At 35.4% G+C, this 16,586-nt stretch overlaps 1 protein-coding gene across 4 annotated transcripts; it reads right to left on the bottom strand.

Moving 5' to 3' along the window:
* Positions 1-194: 194 nt before the first annotated feature.
* On the bottom strand, positions 195-4,967 carry LOC103973262 (deSI-like protein At4g17486). 4 transcript variants are annotated; one of them, XM_065108908.1, is made up of 4 exons: positions 4,298-4,967; positions 1,987-2,274; positions 1,827-1,913; positions 195-581 (listed from the first exon to the last, which is right to left on the bottom strand). In XM_065108908.1, exons 1-4 carry the CDS (start codon positions 4,476-4,478, stop codon positions 442-444), a joined length of 696 nt encoding a protein of 231 aa, XP_064964980.1. In that variant the 5' UTR covers positions 4,479-4,967; the 3' UTR covers positions 195-441. The 4 variants fall into 4 exon arrangements, with proteins under 4 accessions (XP_064964980.1, XP_064964981.1, XP_009386044.2 ...); XM_065108909.1 differs by having other exon boundaries at positions 1,827-1,907; positions 4,298-4,964; XM_009387769.3 differs by having other exon boundaries at positions 195-584; positions 4,298-4,961.
* Positions 4,968-16,586: the final 11,619 nt, after the last annotated feature.

The following is a 16,586-nucleotide window of genomic DNA, read 5'->3' as shown; positions in this document are numbered from 1 at the left end:
TCCAGCTTCGGAGGAGAATTATGGAATTATCTTCTTAATTTATGATATTTCATAGCTGTTTTTGTGTTGTTGATTTGAACACAATAATACAACGCTTTTGCCTTTTGTCGTTGTGCAATCATTATGTTATCGGAGAGAAGGCCAACCAACCAACCAACCAACGAACATTACTTCTCAAAGAAGCCACAAGTCGATAAACAAAACAGCCGCAGCACGAGTCAAATCCAAGTTCCGTACATGAAAATGCTACAGGAAAACCAGGAGGCACCGATCCGCGCTTCATACATTACAAAAGAACGCTACTGTTAGGAATACAGTCGATGTGAAGACTTGGGAAGAGAGTAGTCACGCAATAAGGAAGGATTAATTGGAAACAATAGCGTACATGTTAACTTCTTGGTTACATCAGACACAGAGACTAAGCGGCAGGCAAAAGAAGGGTCACATGACATCTCTACCGAGCCTCAGTGTCTTATCATTTGCATGCGCGAAGTCGCTGTTTGTTTTCTTTAGAAGGTGATGATCTGCATCTTCCTCTTCACTTGCCTCTACGAACGAGGATGCACATGAATCTGATCCATCTTCTGAAAATATTTAAATATTAAAAATTTGATAGTGAGTTACGTGCTGTGGAAAAAGAGAAACCAACCTATGCAAATGTTTACAACCATTTCTGTGGAACAGACACATTAGAACTACGACATATTTGAAATAATGACAGTTAAATAGAGAGTTCAACAAGAGAAAGAATGGACAGCAAAACAAATTTACTGACACAAAGAAACAATCTGTAGATTCCAAATTCTACTCCATTAAAATATATCTAGTTTTTAATCCTAAATTCAATGCTTTTCTGTATGTTTCACAAGATAGCCAAAAAAGCACATGACCGACTCCTTGAACCAAGCATGTTCCATAGTGCTAGAATAAAAAATAACATGCCCTTGTTTTTAGGTCAGAGCAATTTTTAAGTGTTTTTGCATGTGAGAATATAATTCAGTCATCAAACAATGTGCTACAATAATAAATAAAATACTCTTGTTTGTAGGCCTGAGCAATTTAAGTTTTTTTTTGCATGCGAGAATGTAACTCGGTCATCAAATGATATGTTCCATATTATAAGCATGGTTAAACAACAAAATTGACACTGAATATGAACTTTTCTGGGTTAAAATATTCACCAGTTTGAAATACCAAGTCCAGAAAAAGAACCAAGTAATGAGATGTATTAGCAATAATTTTAAAAAATTATTGAGGTAACCGATACACGATGACTTGGAGAAGCAATGAAACAACAGAGGACAATAAGATTAAGTCAACATAGTTGATACTTGGCCGAGGTGAATGATGAAATTAGACTTTGATCCCATTTCGTTCATGGATAAGGTTCCGGACAGCACTAGTTGCATCATAATTTCACAAATGTGAATTATATTGGAACTTATACAAGGAATAGGTTATTAAGTTAAGATGCCTAACCAACTAGCTAATAGATCCTACCAAAACTTGTTACCATGTTGTTTATTCCTTTGCTAACAAGGAAAAATAAATCTATTTCCCTCCTCTTTATCCCTCACAAGAATCTTCAAATGCCAAGTTCATAAATTATTCCTTTCATCTTATTCTCAGGCCCTCAAGAGCATAATGTTTTAGGATGCAACCATTTTTTGTTTTTCTGTTATTATATTTCAGTATATTAACATTTTGCTATTATATTTTTAGGATGCAACTATTAGGATGGTCATAAGATCTCGACATTTATTGCATGAGTTGTTGTCGTAGCAGGAAAATCAAACTACAAAATATGCCATGATTTACAAACTCACCAGAGTAAGCTGGATGAAGCGGCAACTGTCCGACTGCAGTAACCTGAATGTTTTCAGGGAGAATGCAGTTGAAAAATGATCCTGAAACTTCCAAATCACCACATGAATTAATACCGAATTCCCTTGGAACCAGAAAACATGTTTCAAGAAAGATACTAACCTAATCTGGCAAGTCTATTCACCCATCCTGGAATAGGCTTTCCTGTTATATGCCTGCTAACTTCATCTGTAAAATGATTGCAGTTCTTGATGATCAAATGATACATGTCACCATGATATTTTCCAGCCACATCTTCAATAAATAAGCGGAATTCTGAATGGGACATATCAGTAGTGCCCAGCCACACAGAACGTCTGAAGATAAAACCAGGACAGCTTTTTGGTTCTACCTCAAAGACTCCACTAGTTGGGTAATCATGTGCTCCAAATCCATACTCCATTCCGTGAACTATAAGTGAAAGTAAATGTTTGCTAAAAAATAGAGTGGAAGAAGGTACAAGAACAGCAGAGCAGGATGAAACCAACAAGCTATAAAAAAAAGTCATAATCAAGTATGACTCTTGGGGAGATATAAAGGAAAACGTTGTTTTATATGCAACTTGCACCAATCAAGAAAATTTCAAAACTATGACACTCCTGATGGCTTATTTCCATCAGGACAACAAATCAACATGAAGCCTGTCAGGTTTGTCAAAGTATTAGCTAAAATTGTGTACATTGTAACAAAGACCCATAATTTGTTAATTATCAACCCACATTCTAGATAGATGTCTCTAGAACTATATGTTCAAGCTAATTGTGAGAAATTCAGAAAATAAACAACATTTGTTTTATGCAAAATAAATACAAGATTCATGTTCTAACAGCTTGTTAAATGCTAATGTGATTGCAAAAAATTCGTAAGTAGCAGTTCAACATAGTAGCATAAACACAAGATCATGCCGGAGTTCCATAGAAATGGTAGTAAAAGAAATAATATAAACTACAATAGACTCCGTAAGGAGTGATAATGATTGTTTAGCAGAAGGGGTGATAGTAAACCAACTTGTTCAAGTAGACTAGCAATTCAAAACGGTGATGTCAAGAGGCACTTGGTTGCTTGCCTAGGCATTCAAACAAGATGAGGTGAGGCTCCCTGGATGACGGGCCTTTAATTGGATGTTATATAGGCGAGCACCTCAGATGAGGTACTGGACATCTCAGGCAAGCCCAAGCAAGGACCTCATTTGCGGTACCAAGTGTCCAAAGTGCAAACCTGGGCTAGCCCAAAGCAACCCAAATATCTCTTGGCCAAATCAAAACTCAATTATCCCTCACACGAGTCCAAACCTAGTTCCCATCAAGACCCAATCCAAACCCAGTTCCCTTCCCCTCCGGTCTTCCTCGGAGCCTATCCACAACCAATTCCAACCTGATCCGAACTACCAACTTTCCTCCGTTGGCCACGTATCCTCCTCTCCGTCTCTCCATCAGCTACATCTCTCCTCTCTTGTTCTCTTCCCTCCCTCTTTCCTTCCACTTCTTTCTCCCAATCCTCACAGGTGGTTCTCCGTGGTCGCCTTCTTCTCTCTTCCTTTTGCTTCTTCTTTTCCACTCTCCTGTGTGAGTACTAGCATCCCCACCATTGTTGTCCTCTCTTTCCTCGGATCCTATCTCCCTCTACCCTCTTTTCCTCTCCTGTATCAACCGCCAACACCCACTATCGTCACCCTCAGTGTCCTCTTCTCTCCCTTTTATTCTCCTCTCTACTCTCAGCAACCAACAACCATAAACCATAGTGCCACTTCTCTCCCCTCCCTCCTCCCTTCCCCCTTCTTTCGACAATCTGCTTACAAATATCGTTGTCATGCTGCTACCCTACCTCCCAATTATTTTTGCAATAATTATCTTTATCCTCAATATTTGTGCAGTAAGCATCTTGTTTTGTTCCGAAGAGCACCTAGGTGAATGCCTACCATCTCAGATGATAAGGGACTCGACTCCTTGGTGCCTTATGCCTAGTGCTTTTGAAAGCACTGGTCCAAGGGAATTCATGCCCAGTCTTTCAACAAGAAAATAAAAAAGTCAATTAATACGAATTGACAGATTGATAATATTCATAATTTACCTTAGCTACAGCGCACCAACTTAACATGTTCACGCTGCACATCTTCTTAGCCTTGTGAAATGGAAGTGTTAAGCATAAACCAATCCAAGATTACATTGTCATCAGAGAATCCTACGTCACAAATTAACCAATATACTTGTTGGAAATTGTCGAACCTAAATTGTAATTCAATTTATGTAATTGTCGGTAGAAATTGTACATGAATCATAAAAACGACATGACACCAAAAAAGACCAAAAAGGAAAGAGAGTAAGAGTTGAATTCCAAAACCGAGCAACCTAATTAGAAGAAATAGGAATTGCATGAAACAAAAGATGTAAGCAATAAATCAAATATAATGCTAAATCGGGACGAATTAAGACACCTTCAATCCCAGAGTGGAAGACACCGAGGCCAAACCAGTAGAGATAGTTGTTCACCGGCGTCAAATCATAGACGTTCAAGTAGACATGCGTCCTGCCGCTCCCATCACCGCCCCCGTTGCCCATCCCCATCCCCTTCCCCTTCCCCTTCCCGGAAGTACATCTCGGCAGGAATGAGGGCATGTTGGGCCAATTCGGCAGAGCGAGCGCAAAAGAAACCTAAGAATGCCCAGTATCACATCGACCCGGAGTCGAAACTCCGTGGAAGAATCGATCGAATTAACGATCAGGATCCCAACACAAGGAGATCGGATCGAGGCGAAGCAGCGGAGGGGGTCTGGCTTTCCCCTTGCTCGATTCTTCGCAGCGAGGGGAGAGCGGTCGCACCGGAGTAGGGGGAAAGGGGAAAGGGAGGAGAGCGTTCCCTCGCCGAACGCTGTCGATCGATTACATTTGGAGAGAGGAGAAAGCGAAGAGGAAGAATGACTATGGTAACGGATCCCCTGTCTCGCTCGAGGCGGGAAACAGCCATGCTTACGATCCGGATCGCAACGTGGCTGGCCCCACGACAACCTGCGGACGTGCGGACGGGTTAGTACGGAGTTGGGTGTTTCCCTCGCGGCGGAAGGGATGGGAAGAAACGAACAGGGGAGGTGGGATTCACGTGTGGGGAGGTTGGGACGCCACGGGATGAACCAGAGAGGAAGGATCCCAAGGCTGGTGTTGGGAATAAATCCAAACGCTTCTCCGTCAAGCGATCACGAGACAAGGGAAGGAGGGAAGGATGGATGGATGGATGGATCGATCGGATCCGGGCATGGGAACGCACCTTGGCTCATGTGTCGGGATATCGATAGACATATGACCACTATCGCACTTACATGAACAAAAGTATCCCTCTCCACCTTCGAATGATCATAGTATAATATCTAAATAAACTCATATATACGAGTAAAAATCTGTGTAATCTAAGAGTACAACTACTGTTGTGAGTTTGGCATAAGCAAAACACAGCAAGTAGGACGACAGACTGATTGATTATTCATGCGTATCAACAAAAAAAAAAGAAAAAAAACCATATAGAAAATATAGGGCTTATGTTTGGTAAGCCAACCTTTTTTTTTTTTTTTTTTTTTTCCTTAACGAATGTTAGCAACTTATTAACTCACTTACATCAAAGTCAACGACTTTCTTCAACGAGAGCCCTTTTCTAAATTTCTAATATTATGTATGGACTCATACAAAGTTGACTGACTGACTGACTACACATCAAAAGAGTCCAAATACAAGCAGCATCAGTTAGTTAGTTAGTTAGTTAGTTAGTTAGTTAGTTACCTACTGCAAGTTTCATAGGATATCCAGCCAGGTCAATGGACAACCACAAAATTACTTATATCATAGGCTCCATAATCTTCATCAAAAAATTATTATGTCTGGAAAACATATCTTAATACAAAGGATAGGATTTTGCTTTCATGTTATTATAGTCGAAAGTAGGGATGAAACAGATTTAGGAGTTGAATGCAACAAACAAACAAACAATATTAAGAACCTCAGCATATTACTAGAAAAAGTAATGAAATCGATTGAAAAATTCATCTAAAATATTTTATTAATGAAATCGATTGAAACAATCTCATTCGCTTCAAAACAAATCAAAACATGCAAGTCTCAAGGATAAAAATTCCTCTAAAACAATCTCAGTAGCCAACCAATTAGTTGTTACACAATACCATATATATATATATATATATATATATATATATATATATATATATATATATATACATATGAGATATTACAATCATTTAGGTGTGAAATATTTCTAACAATATTCAAAATTTATCATGTAGAAAATTATTTATTTATAGTATTTATTATTATCATAGAATTTATCTCGATATGAATCGGATGAAAATCATCTTCGTAAGCCAAGTGTAATCCTTCCGAGATAGTTTTTGATGCAGAATAATTACTATCTCAATTCTTCAAATACATATAGCCCAAAGATATAAAAAAGGAACATTATGTCTAAGTAAGGAAGATAATACTACTATCATAATCATGATCGTAAAAACTATCATAATTTAATTTGATCTAATCAAAAATTGATTTTTCTTATTTAATAGGGTAAGGATAATGACCAACACTTACGATTGGTAAGCATGAATGCATGAGATAATTATATAAAAATAATAATAATAAAAAATATTAAATTATTAAAAACGACATCATTATAAGCTCCCCATAAGACTCATCAAGCTATAGCAATAAAAGATCTTCACCGAGAAACCTCAGAATCAAACAAAAGTGAACCTTCATTAATCTAAAGAACATCTAATCAACAGATTCTAAACTAGTATTATAAAAAATACATACTCACAAATTCCTAACACTACAATGTGATTAGGCGATGATGAAGCAACTTCCAACAAAATACATTTACTCTTAGGCATAATGGGTAGCTGCCATATACATCATCCCACACATCCTAAATATGAAATAAATAGGATTGTAAAAAAAAAAAAACTTTGTAGGAGCTATGCCAATGATATTCATGTCTGTAGAATCAATTCTCAACACTTGGGAGTGATAAACACATCTTCAGTTACAATTCTACCAAAAAAGGAGGGGCCAAACAATTTAGAGACCATATTAGACTCATGTGTCATATTAACATCATTGCAAGTATGCTAGAGATTAATAGGAATATCAAAAAGAAAGAATGATAATAGAAGAACCAAAACCAATAAATTTCATAAAACCATATCTAAGTTTTTCTAACGCCTTAAGAAAAAACCTCCATATACAATTCTATTTGTCATGCATAGATAAATTCCAACGATCAATGTGACCATACTTAGTCTTGATTATACCAACCTAAATAACATCAATATCGTTAAAATATTATAAAATATATTTAGCATGCAAAGCAAATTTAGTTAAGTGAATATCACATATACCTAAATCACCCATAGCTTGCTTTAGGGGCGAAAACCATCTCTCAAGATAACAAATGATGGTCAACTTTATGTCAAAGAAACTGTCTAATGATGCAATTAGAACCTTCAAGGATAGAATCAAACATCTAGCAAACACTTCCAAAATATGCAGAGGAAGCAAATTAAGTATAGAGTTCACAGGAGTGATACACCCTGTGCCTACGATAAGAAGTTTGCTTTTTCAAAAGCTTAATCTATTTCTAACATTTAGTATGCTAAATGACCCTATCAAGAATCCTACAAGAAGCAATGAAGGATCCCAAATACTTCAAAAGAAAATTTACCCTCTTTGATACAAAAAAAAAATTACAAATATCTCTTTTACTATCCTAACAAGTTGACTTGGGAAAAAGAATCACAGACTTTTGAAGATTAACTTTCAGATTTGAAATGTTCTAAAAAATTAGATGATGTTTTTGCAAGACTTATGATTAGCTCTAAAACATAGAACCATATCACAAGCATTCTTTAAGAGAAAAAGTAAATAACCGAGTGACCAAACTAAAAAGATAAGACGAGAACAAGTCACCTTGTCTAATCCCACATTAGCATGCCATTAATAAGGTAGGAAATACAATTGCCAATGTAATTCATGAAAATATCCAAAAATTTAGTTAGTCGCCAAGCCAATAAAATAGAATCCTAGGAAATTTTATCAAAATCTTTTTCAATGTCGATCTTTATGAAAATATAAAAACTTTTACGCTTAGAATCAAATAAAGATTGTATAATTTCTTATGTAATTAAGATATTATCATGAATGTTACAACCCAAAATAAAAGCATATTATTCCTAGAAATAAGATGAGGCATAAAAGGTTTCTTGTGATTAGCTAACACCTTAGTCAAAATATGATAGTTTGCGTTGCAAAGAGATATCAGCTTGAAATCCTTAATCTCAATAAGATTTTTGCTCTTAGGAACGAAGATGATAAAATTTTTGGACCAATCATATGCAAGACTAGCAAGGCTGTGAAAAGAGTTAAAAGCTTGAAATATAAAAACTTTAAGAATATCCAAAATAAGTGTGAAATGCAAGACCAAAAGAACAAGCCTAGGACTATTACTAAGACCAAGAGAAAAGACATAAAAAAAATATACATCTTTTAAGTGTGAAATGCAAAATGAGTTCATTGCTCTCCCCAATAGAGATGCCGAGTATGAATAGGCTAAGACAAATGGGAAGTATGAATAGGCTAAGACAAATGGGAAGTTGGTTGGGGATGATTATAGTTCCAAAGTTGAGAATAAAAAATGGTGAGCTTCATTAGTGTGGATTCTAAGCTTGGGATCGACCTTCTTGAAACTCTATAGGGGTTCATTCCTCCAGGTTGCTGCTCAAAAGCTGCTAAAAAGATTCATCTATTCATTGAGCAAAGAGGATGAATACATGACTATTTATAGGGCCTCTGAACCCCAACTCTTAATAGAACTCCTACTTCTAACCAACTCCTAATGCTTCTGTAAAAAACAACCTCTAAGCTAATCCTAACCTTAGTCGGTCTCTTCATCTCTTTAATAGGGATCGACTAGGTAGATTTTACATCGCCCCTTTTAATGAAACTTAATTAATCCTAACAACATATTAATCCAAAGATGAGTGATATGATTAGAGTGATAACGCCGACTAATAAGCTGATAGTAATAGTTAGTATTGAGGTCACCCCATTTCAATTTTGATTTAGCCCACAATTTAATATTTATTGATCTAATAAGAGCTGGAGCTTTTGTCCACCATTTAATATTTATTGGTCTAATAAGAGCTGAAGCTTTATTATGAAGGTACATAAGGTAAGTGAACTTAGAATCATTAAAACCTCCTAAACTATCATTAGATTCTAACAAATAAATATTATGTCGAACCCGAGCTAAAGAATCCTCAAGAATACTAAGTTTTTGCTTATTGGAAAAACAAATTATTAGAGAAGGTCTGAAATGGAGCACTACCATTAGACCCCCAAGCATAAAAAAATATATTTTGTTTTAATCCTGAAGTTCACATGATTAGCTAAGTCCACATTTAAACAAAACATCATGTTTGCTAAGGAGAACATGCATATTTTTGCTAGAGTCTAGCATACGAGTAGATACTTATACAAACAAATGTAGACATATATGTGCAATTATTTGATATTTGTTTGTAAGGTAAGAAAGAGATCATCATGTTTTGTTGCATGCTGACAAAGATAAATGATTACTTGCCATATGACATGTTTTTATTACTCGAGAGATCTTGGCGTCTTTACTAGGGAACTAATCAGATGGATGAAGAGTAGGTGAATCAAACTCGGCATGAGGACCAATGATGACTGATAGAGGTACATGTTGAATAACCTACTCTCATCGACATCAATCAAAGTAATAAAATATAATATTTTAATTTTGATGAAGGATAGATTGATAATTTAATTTCATGATTAAACTCCCTCCTCCCTTAATTTCATAGTTTCTAGGGCGATGACCTACAAAAATCTAAAATGGAAATTCAATTCCTTCTGTATTTCTTTTTTCTTTTATATAAAATATGATTCCATGATGAAAAAAGTCTTCATCTCTTCCTCAAAGTTTAAGTGTTTTTTTTTAAATTTTATTTTATTGATCTTTCTCACTATATGCATCGATTTATGAATTTTTTTTTTTCATGTAATATGTTTTATTTTGTGTTGGGAAATTTAAATTATATAGTAGATATGTTTAACAAAAACATGAGTGGAGAATTGATTAACAAGAGATAGGGAGAAAAATAACCTCATGTGTGGTCCTTTAGACTTGGCATAATGGATTCACAGAATGTCCCAATAGCAAACCAATAACCGAGAAGTTCAATCTTGTAGTTGTAAGTCATTCATTTGTCCTCGAGAAGTGCATGGTAGAAGAATGATTTGATTGCTAAATATAAGAAAACCATTATGGCGTGTGTATAATGTATGATATGAGATAAAGCAGATTGCGATAGTTCCAAAAGAAAGAAAAAGGCATATGCACTTTTATAAACAAATATGAATTTTTTATATTACTTTCGATGTATTTTGACAATACATTTAAAAGGTGAATTGAGATTTCAATGCATTTGATTTCAAATGTAAATTGATGTCTAGTTAATTTTTTCAATATTTATAGTATGCTAATATATTTTTTAAAATTTAAAAGTACCCCTTCACTTTATCTAAAATGATAAGATTGTCAAAATGATTTAGTGAGAAATTAATATGATTTATATATTTTTTAAAATAAAATTTTATCTATTTATTTTTAAAGATTATTTTATATTTCTTTATATGGCTATATTTTTTGTTTATTATATATTTGGGTCATGCGAAATTTTTAATAAGATTACGTGAATTCATTTATTTTATTTATTTGAATAAAAAAAAATATATTTGAAGAAATATTAAAATATTAGAAGGGTAAATTTGTGATAAAATATTTAATAAAATTTTGAATTATAATTTTATCAAATATCAATATTTAAAATATAATTTTCATCTATTATTTATGAAGCACTAAAGGCATTCCACAACAGCATGCTAAAAATATAAATGTATTTCCAAATACAAACCTTTCACCCTATAGAATAGGGAGAAAGGTAGTTCTTTTATTTTTTATTTTTATTTTAATTTCTAGCACTATATTATCCCAGTTTGAGGAAAATAATAGGTTAATTCTTATGTGGAGGAGGTTGTTATCGTTTTTGCATTGAACCCAATGAAATATTCATGAGATCTTTAATCTATATAAAATCTCAATTCAGATTTGCATGTATGTGGGATCACTTTGTTCCATGGTTGAGTTTGTGGTTACAAAATAAAGCAACTTTTTTTATTTAGCTTTCTTTTTTCTTTCTGTGACCATATTCTATTGACCATCCTTTTCCTTCCATCACACACACGTTGGTTCAGTACTCGAATAGACCAGTCTATATGATAAATCTTATTGAGTCAATAATATTTAATTGTGACTTTCTATTTGAGATTTATTGCCACACTAATGTGTCTCGAGTGTGATAAGTTATCCAGGGGCAATTGAATTTTCTATATCCTAATTAACGTTGAAAATTATTAATAATGAATAGTAAACTTGATTAAGAGGCCCCAAAAGTGTCAACTAAATAAGTAGACACGGGTTCAACTTGTAAAATAATTGGATAACCCTTCGGGATTTACCTATCACTGTCATGTCTGAATTAGCAACCTTAACATCACACTAATTTTTTTTTTTGCCTTAACATCTGAAAAGGGGGGCCAAGAAAAAAAATGCTCCTTAGTCCTCCTCTTCGACAATGCCAATCATTCTCGTGCAAGAAAGAGAATGCATTATAATGCATTGGTTCAACATAATGCATTATAATAGCTTTTGAGTTTTTCATATGCTGCGAAAGACGTGGGTGTGCATTCAAACAACATGTTTACTTACGGATGAATTAGCTCTTAGCAATGGATGATATGAATATTTGTTGTTTACATGTATGCAAATTAACGTTGTTGGTCTGCCTTTGATGAGTACGTACGCGTGTTTTCATTGCACGTTGTTATGTTTTGGCTAATCTATCTATATTCATTGAGGCTGAATAGTGTTTACCTTTGTCATTGACTTACTAGTTTCAATTTATATTATCACAATTGATACTAATTTTTATCTCATTTGATAGATGATATGATAAATGTTTATATCAATAATTGTTGCATCAACCATCATGAAACATAATATTGGTGTTTCATGAAAATGTCTAATTATGTTGTGTTGAAACGAGACGTACGTGATTCAGCATTTTCTACTCATTATATATAAATTTTAATTTAAAATTAGGTTATTGATAGTTCTCCTCCCATAGGTTTATATCCCATTATAAATTTAATGATGGTAAATCTACTGGCGAAGGGATCATTGGAAAACCTTGAGGAGCATCATGTAGAAAGTAAAAAGAAAAATTGGTTTCCTAAAAAAACTTATTGAATCGTCGTGTGAAGATCAAAAGCGTAAAACTCGTGAAATTGAAAACTACATAAAGATTATAAGATGTTCTCACGTAAAAAAACTCGTATATCCCCTAAGATCGCAAATCCTAGTATGTGCATAAACGAGCTCTCCCAAGCTCCTCTTTAGCGGTGATCCACATGATGGATGTAGTGACGACACGCCTCCTTGCGCAGCACGTTCTTTCCTCACGATCACACACCACCATGTAGTAGCACACAAGGAGAGATTAATCCCACTTGCTGTCCTCTTACACCAGAGAGAGGGTAGTCAATTGGAGGAAGAAGGAGGAGATGAGGAGGGTGGCGATAATAGAGGCCTAGCCTATAAATCCTTTTAGTCCCAACTCTTATTTATATAAAGTCTCATTTAACTAACTCTAATAGATCCTTCTTATTGGGTATTGGATTTGTAAGAAAATCTAGGGGCGACATCACATATGCAGCGGAGGGATAGAAAATAAAAATCTCAGATTTCCCAAAGGGAGTTCATTGTCGTACGAATATTGATGCACAAAAACTAGTGAAATTAAAAAATCACGTGTGAGATAGTTGTGTTTATTGAATCTTTGATTTTGATGATTAAATCAATTGGTAAATTATTTGATCAAATCTATATGCTGAGAAAAGTATGCAGGATTAACTACGATAGCGATCAAGACATAAAGCAAAATGAAGTGCTGAAGAAGATCGAGATTTCGTTAGGAGTTCAAGAGTTCATTAAGAGTCTAGAGGTTCATCAAAAATGCTGCCAGAATTGACCGAGAAGAGGCTCGTCGGAACGTGCCAAGAAAATTGTTGTGAGGTCTAAGAGCTTGTCGAGAGTCCACTAGGAGATTACCGAGAGATCGTTGGAAGTCTATTGGAAGATCATTGAAAGCTCGCTGGAAGAAATCTAGACTTACCAGACTTATTTTGTTTAGTGTAAGCCTTAAAAATCGTAGTTAGCATATAATTAGAATTAGGTTTTGAAGATAATTTCATTAACACTGTTAAGGGCCAACTGGGCTCGTAATTGACTAGTTTAGGTTGGATTCAAGGCCTAAACAGGTTGCTGAACCTCGTCAGGCAATGGCACCACATAATTTTATGGAGCTTTTGAGTTTTTCATATGCTGCGAAAGACGTGGGTGTGCATTCAAACAACATGCTTACTTACGGATGAATTAGCTCTTAGCAATGGATGATACGAATATTTGTTGTTTACATGTATGCAAATTAACGTTGTTGGTCTGCCTTTGATGAGTACGTACGCGCGTTTTCATTGCACGTTGTTATGTTTTGGCTAATCTATATTCATTGAGGCTGAATAGCGTTTACCTTTGTCATTGACTTACTAGTTTCAATTTATACTATCACAATTGATACTAATTTTTATCTCATTTGATAGATGATATGATAAATGTTTATATCGTATGTGTCATAAGATAGTTAAATGAATAATTGTTGCATCAACCATCATGAAACATAATTTTGGTGTTTCATGAATATGTCTAATTATGTTGTGAGAGACGTACGTGATTGAGCATTTTGTACTCATTATATATAAATTTTAATTTAAAATTAGGTTATTGATAGTTTGTTAGTTTGGCAAGTCCCATAGTCTCACATCGGGAAAATCAGACTTGTTGTCTCGTCTTGAAACTATAAATAAGGGCCTGAGCTTTGATGTTAGACACACCACAAGAAGTGCAGCAAGCATCATAAGAAAACCTACTTATGGTTTGAAGTCTTCTTGTTTAGGAAGCTGAAGGTGTTTTATGGCCTAGGAACATTTCCTAAGACATTTGTAAGTGTCCCTCTTTTATAATAGTAATTTGCTCCTCTTTCTTCCGTGGATGTAGGTCAAAGTCATTTGACCGAACCACGTATATATGGTGTTCTGGTGTTTTGTTTGTTCTTGTCGCTTTTATTATTTCCGCTTTATTGTCTTTGTTGTGTTGCCAAAATTACCCTTTGGTAAATATCCTAGGGCTAGCTCTAACAAACTGGTATCAGAGCCTGGTTCTGGGATCTTTTGACAACGATGACAATAACAAAGATCGTTGTCGAGAAATTCGACAGAAATGTCAACTTCGGCATGTGGCAACTCAAGATGGAGGCCATTCTGGTTCAAGACGGAGTTGATTTGGCACTTCAGGGTGCTGAGAACATTCCAGATGGTACGTCAAAGGAAGATCTTGCGGGTATGGATAAGAAGGCCCGATCCAGCATCATTCTAAACCTCTCTGACGAGGTTTTACGGGAGGTAGCTACGGAGACTACGGCTAAGAGCATGTGGGACAAGCTTAAAGCCTTGTACATGAAGAGGACAGTGGAGAATCGTCTCTACTTGAAACAGAGTTTATATATGCTTCGGATGACTGAAGGTACATCTATACTCTCGTATCTTGATAAGTTTGATTCTTTGGTTATGGATTTGGAGAATATAGATGCAAAAATTGATGATGAGGATAAGGCTTTGTTGCTCTTGTGTTCTCTTCCCCAATCTTTTAAGCATTTCCGTGATACTTTGATTTATGGAAAAGAAACAGTTTCTTATCAAGAAATTAAATCTGCACTGAAATCTAAGGAGCAAATAGACAGAGATATCATTGGGGAAAGTAGAGGAAATCAGGCTGAGGGTCTGGTTGTCAGGGATAAAATGGATAAAAGAGAATTTGACAGTAGTAGATCTAAATCTAGATCTAAATCCAGACATAGAAATTTGGAATGCAGATATTGTCATAAAATGGGGCACATTAAGATTGATTGCTTTAAATTTAAAAATAAATTAAAGCAAAAGGAAAAAATTGTTGAGAAAACTACTGAGTCCGCTGAAGCTAGTGTAACATCTGATGAGAATTTTGGAAATATTTTCTTTGCTATTAATGACAGGATAAAGTCTAAAAATGAATGGATTTTAGATTCAGGTTGTTCTTATCACATGTGTCCCAATAGGGATTTGTTTTCCACATATGAATCTTGTAATGGTGGAATTGTTTTGATGGGCAATAATGCCGCATGTGATGTTGTTGGTAGAGGAACAATCCGAATTAAAATGCATGATGGTATTGTGAGGACGCTCACTAATGTTAGACATGTTCCTGATTTGAAAAAGAATCTCATTTCTTTAGGCACCCTAGAGGCCCTTGGGTGTAAATACACAGCTGAAGGTGGAGTTATGAAAGTTTCTAGAAATGCCCTTGTTGTTATGAAAGCTTGTAGGTCTGGTAGCTTGTATATTCTGCAGGGAACTACTGTCACAGGTTCGGTTGCAGTCTCGTCATCATCATTGTCTGATTCTGACATCACCAAATTATGGCATATGCGTTTGGGTCATATGAGAAATATTCGACCACCACAAAGGTATGCAAATTTGGTTACATATGCTTTGTCTGTTGCAGAAGAAACAAGTGAAGTTGGTGAGCCTACTTCCTATTCAGATGTAGTTTCTTGTGATAATTCCGCTAAGTGGTTGATTGCTGAAGGAAAAGTCCTTGTTCAGAAAATTTATACGAAGGACAATCCAGTTGATATGCTTACGAAGCATGTTCCGGTTTACAAGTTCAAGCAGTGCTTGGACTTGGTTGGTGTTCATTGTTGGTGATTGCCCGTTGGGGCTTTTGTGAAGAAGGTGGAGCAAGTTTTGTTGGGACATATCAAGGTGGAGATTTGTTAGTTTGGCAAGTCCCATAGTCCCACATCGGGAAAATCAGACTTGTTGTCTCGTCTTGAAACTATAAATAAGGGCCTGAGCTTTGATGTTAGACACACCACAAGAAGTACAGCAGGCATCACAAGAAAACCTGCTTATGGTTTGAAGTCTTCTTGTTTAGGAAGCTGAAGGTGTTTTATGGCCTAGGAACATTTCCTAAGGCATTTGTAAGTGTCCCTCTTTTATAATAGTAATTTGCTCCTCTTTCTTCCGTGGATGTAGGTCAAAGTCATTTGACCGAACCACGTATATATGGTGTTCTGGTGTTTTGTTTGTTCTTGTCGCTTTTATTATTTCCGCTTTATTGTCTTTGTTGTGTTGCCAAAATTACCCTTTGGTAAATATCCTGGGGCTAGCTCTAACATAGTTCTCCTCCCATAGGTTTATATTCCATTACAAATTTAAGTGGTAAACCTACTGGTGAAGGGATTATTGGACAACCTCGAGGAGCATCATATAGAAAGTAAAAACAAAAATTGGTTTCCTAAAAAAATTTATCGAATCGTCATGTGAAGATCAAGAGCGTAAAACTCGTGAAATCAAAAACTGCATAAAGATTATAAGATGTTTTCACGTAAAAAAACTCGTATATCCCCTAAGATCACAAATTCTAGTCCGTGC

This window comes from Musa acuminata, chromosome BXJ2-5 (genome assembly GCF_036884655.1).
Source record: "Musa acuminata AAA Group cultivar baxijiao chromosome BXJ2-5, Cavendish_Baxijiao_AAA, whole genome shotgun sequence".
In the NCBI taxonomy this organism is placed as follows: Eukaryota; Viridiplantae; Streptophyta; class Magnoliopsida; order Zingiberales; family Musaceae; genus Musa; species Musa acuminata.
Note: the sequence above shows the minus strand (reverse complement) of the source record. Positions and strands in the feature narration are given on the sequence as shown.

Bases quoted from the DNA above. Each gene is read 5' to 3' on its own strand.
- LOC103973262 (XM_009387769.3), bottom strand. From the start codon at position 4,478: ATGCCCTCATTCCTGCCGAGATGTACTTCCGGGAAGGGGAAGGGGAAG. The intron at 2,275-4,297 runs GTGTCTTAATTC...TTTCACTTATAG, and splicing joins CTTCCACTCTGGGATTGAAG to TTCACGGAATGGAGTATGGA. The intron at 1,914-1,986 runs GTTAGTATCTTT...GTGATTTGGAAG, and splicing joins GAATAGACTTGCCAGATTAG to TTTCAGGATCATTTTTCAAC.